At 42.4% G+C, this 3,341-nt stretch overlaps 1 gene segment (V, D, J or C); it reads left to right on the top strand.

The window, feature by feature from the left end:
* Positions 1-1,458: 1,458 nt before the first annotated feature.
* The window catches only part of LOC104995322, a 3,885-nt gene continuing 2,002 nt past the window's right edge, over positions 1,459-3,341 (top strand). The window contains 2 exon segments of the V gene segment in view: positions 1,459-1,546; positions 1,715-1,999. Coding sequence covers positions 1,483-1,546; positions 1,715-1,999 — 349 coding nt within the window.

Genomic DNA, 3,341 nt, shown 5'->3' with positions numbered 1-3,341 from the left:
AACAGAGGTTAATTTATTCTTTGTAATCCACAGGGCCAGAGAATCCAAATCACAGGAGAGGGGCTTCTACCTCTGGAAATGAGGTAGTCTTGGTTGCCCAGGGACCGTTTCTTATGACAGGTTCTTTAGGGTCAATCTTCTATTTGCACTATTTCTCTAGAAGACACAGGCAATATTGAGGCTTTCTTGGCTTTATTCTCACAGAGGTAACCAGAAAATTCCAAGTAATCAAAGTGGTTTTGGCAGAGGAAGATAATTCTGGAAACTCACAGAAGTTAAGGGGAAATGTCTTGTGGAAAGAACCTTTTATTGGGGAAATGTCAATGTCATTGTCTTGGGGAAAAAACATTGTAGTGGAGATTGGAAGAAAAATAATAGAATATAGACTCTGAGCCAGTGACGGCCAAGGCAGCAGAAGCATGCCAGTAGAATTGACTCATACTCATACTCTGGAGGAAATTCCTCTAAGGCTGAGTCACTCACTGCTTTTAAGATATGTGTGAGTTTGAGGTGTCTAATATAATGATTTGATATATGTATATATTTTGAAGTGATAACACTGATAAGGTTAGTGAACACATTTTTCACTGCACATAATTACCAGGGTTTTTGTCTTGTTGTTGTTATGGTCAGTTATTTAAGGTCTGCACTCCAAGTAACTTTCAAATGAAAAGTACAGTATTGTTAACTACAGTCACAGTTAACAGGCAAGTGCACTGGGACGATCCAGAGGGATGGTATGGGGAGGGAGGAGGGAGGAGGGTTCAGGATGGGGAACACATGTATACCTGTGGCATATTCATTTTGATATATGGCAAAACCAATACAATATTGTAAAGTTAAATAAAATTAAATTAAAAAAAATAGGCATTCAGAATATCAAATGATCTTTTTTCTCTTATACTATTCTTTGGCTTACATGTTTCTTTTAGAAAGATTTTCTCCCCGTAGTAGACAAAAGAGCATGGTATATGGGCTGAAAAGGAAAGTTTTATATTTTTATGTTTAAGAGTGAATCATCATGCTTTTCTAATTTCAAAACTAATATCAGGCCCATCATTCTAACTTACTAACCTCCTTCTAACTTACTAAAAATGACTCAGTTGTGTGCAGAGGTATAAATCTTAATCTCTATATTCTTACTGTGCATTTAAATTTTCAATCTAAGACATAATTTGTTTGATCTTTGCTGTCTTTATGCATCAGAGTCCCTCATAGGCACAGGTATGAGAAAGACATTTAACCAGAGAGTTCAGTAGGTAGAGATGTGACCACCGGATGGCGGTGCACCTCTGCTGATCAGAACATGTGGAGGGTTCATTGAGTGGGTTCTGAATAGATAGGTAGGCTTGGGGCAGAAGCAGAGCCTTTTTCTTATTGGCTGGGTAGACAGTGAAAGAAACCACTAGAGAAAAGAAGGGATGACTTGGTAACAGAAGCAGCTCTTCTGGCTGGTGACTGCAGATCCACAATTGATCCTAAATGGGAAAAACAATGAAGACATCCATTGGAGCTTTAATCACATTCTTGTGGCTACAGCTGGACTGTGAGTTAAGGATTTAAGGAAAATAGAGTGTATTAGTAGATATTCTTTAGATGCCAAGACTGAATTTATTCAGGTTTCTTCTAGTTATTGTAGAAAAGGAAAAGTAAACTCTAGAGCTAAATAATCTGACAACCCTTCTCCTTTCTCTGACTTCTACTTTCTCCGTAGGTGTCAGCCTTGGGAACAAGGTGGAGCAGAGTCCTACCCTGAGTGTCCAGGAAGGAAACAGCTCTGTTATCACCTGCACTTATGCAGATGGTAACTCAGTGTATTTCCCTTGGTATAAGCAAGAACCTGGGAAAGGTCCCCAGCTCCTTATAGCTATTCGTTCAAATAAGGGCAAAGAGGAAGACCAGAGACTGACTGTTTTATTGAATAAGACAACCAAACGTCTCTCCCTGCACATCGCAACCACTGAAGCTGGAGACTCAGCTGTCTACTTCTGTGCAGCAAGTACACAGTGCTTCCCAGGCATCTTCTGTCTGTACTCAAACATGTGACTGGGGCAGCCCCCTTCCTTTGGTGCAAGCTTCAAATATGACAAATGTTATATTGTTTGTAGGTGGAAACTGATGTGCTAGTCATAAAAAACATGTGAAAGAAAGTGAAAGTCACTCAGTCATGTCCAACTCTTTCCTACACATGGACTATACAGTCCACGGAATTCTCCAGGCCAGAATACTGGAGTGGGTTGCCATTTCCTTCTCCAATGCATGAAGGTGCAAAGTGAAAGTGAAGTCACTTAGTCGTGTCCGACTCCTAGCGACCCCATGGACTGCAGCCTACCAGGCTCCTCCATCTATGGGGTCTTCCAGGCAAGAGTACTGGAGTGGGGTGCCATCATCTGCAAAGCCTCACTCTGGCTGTTCTTTGTGCCCTGGGAGCAGTGACAAGGTGGGGTGGTGCTTGAGTCAGACGTTGTGTGATGGCTGGAATCCTTGGGCCACTTTTGATGATTGGCAGGCAAGGCATCCCCAGCCATTGGTGGGTAGTCCTGATGGAGCTGGTGCCCCAGTAGTAGGAAACGTGTCCATTTTAATGCCCTCCTGGAGACCTGGCTGCTGTTCCCAGGTGCTCCCCACTCCCCAGCTAAGCAGCACACCTAAGTATTCTGGGTGAGGTGAGAAAGGGGTGAGGCTTTTCTGTAGGTTCTCCCAAAGCTGGAGAGCAGATCCTTACTCACAGGTCCTCACTTTCCTCTGTGGAGAAATCACAGGTCAAGAATGTTTCCCCTGGAGCCCAGCTGTGTGCTTTGAGGGGAGGAGTGATGAAGGTAATGTGAAATTGTTCCCCTAACCCTCTTCAGTGTATCTAACCTCAGATGGTGTGCTGGAACTTCTCTGCTGGATTTCTGAACTTCTCAAAGCTCCCTTGGAGTATGACTGTGAAAATTGGTGTTTTTGGTGAGGTGAAAAGATGGTAGAAGGTTTCTATTTTGCTATTTTGAGTTCAGTACTTTAAATCTTAATTCCTAAGTAATTACATAGAAAATTTGACTATTTTTGATTTATATTTCTGTTTATTTTGAATTTTAATCCATTGTAGAGATCATGAAGTCATCACAGGATAATGATACGGAACAGTTTCACCACTCCCCAAAACTCCCTTGTGCTCTCCTTTTGTAACGAAAAACTCCCCATTCCTGTGCTGTGCTGTGCTTAGTCACTCAGTTGTGTCTGACTGTTCTCGACCCCATGGACTGTAGCCCACCAAGTCTCCTCTGTCCACTGCGATTTTCCAGGCAAGAATATTGGAGTGGGTTGTCATGCCCTTCTAAAGGGGATCTTTCCACCTA

Source organism: Bison bison, unplaced genomic scaffold, assembly GCF_000754665.1.
Source record: "Bison bison bison isolate TAMUID 2011002044 unplaced genomic scaffold, Bison_UMD1.0 scf7180017850793, whole genome shotgun sequence".
Lineage (NCBI taxonomy): Eukaryota > Metazoa > Chordata > Mammalia > Artiodactyla > Bovidae > Bison > Bison bison.
The sequence above is the reverse complement of the archived record's forward strand: the minus strand, read 5'-3'. Positions and strand labels throughout refer to the sequence as shown.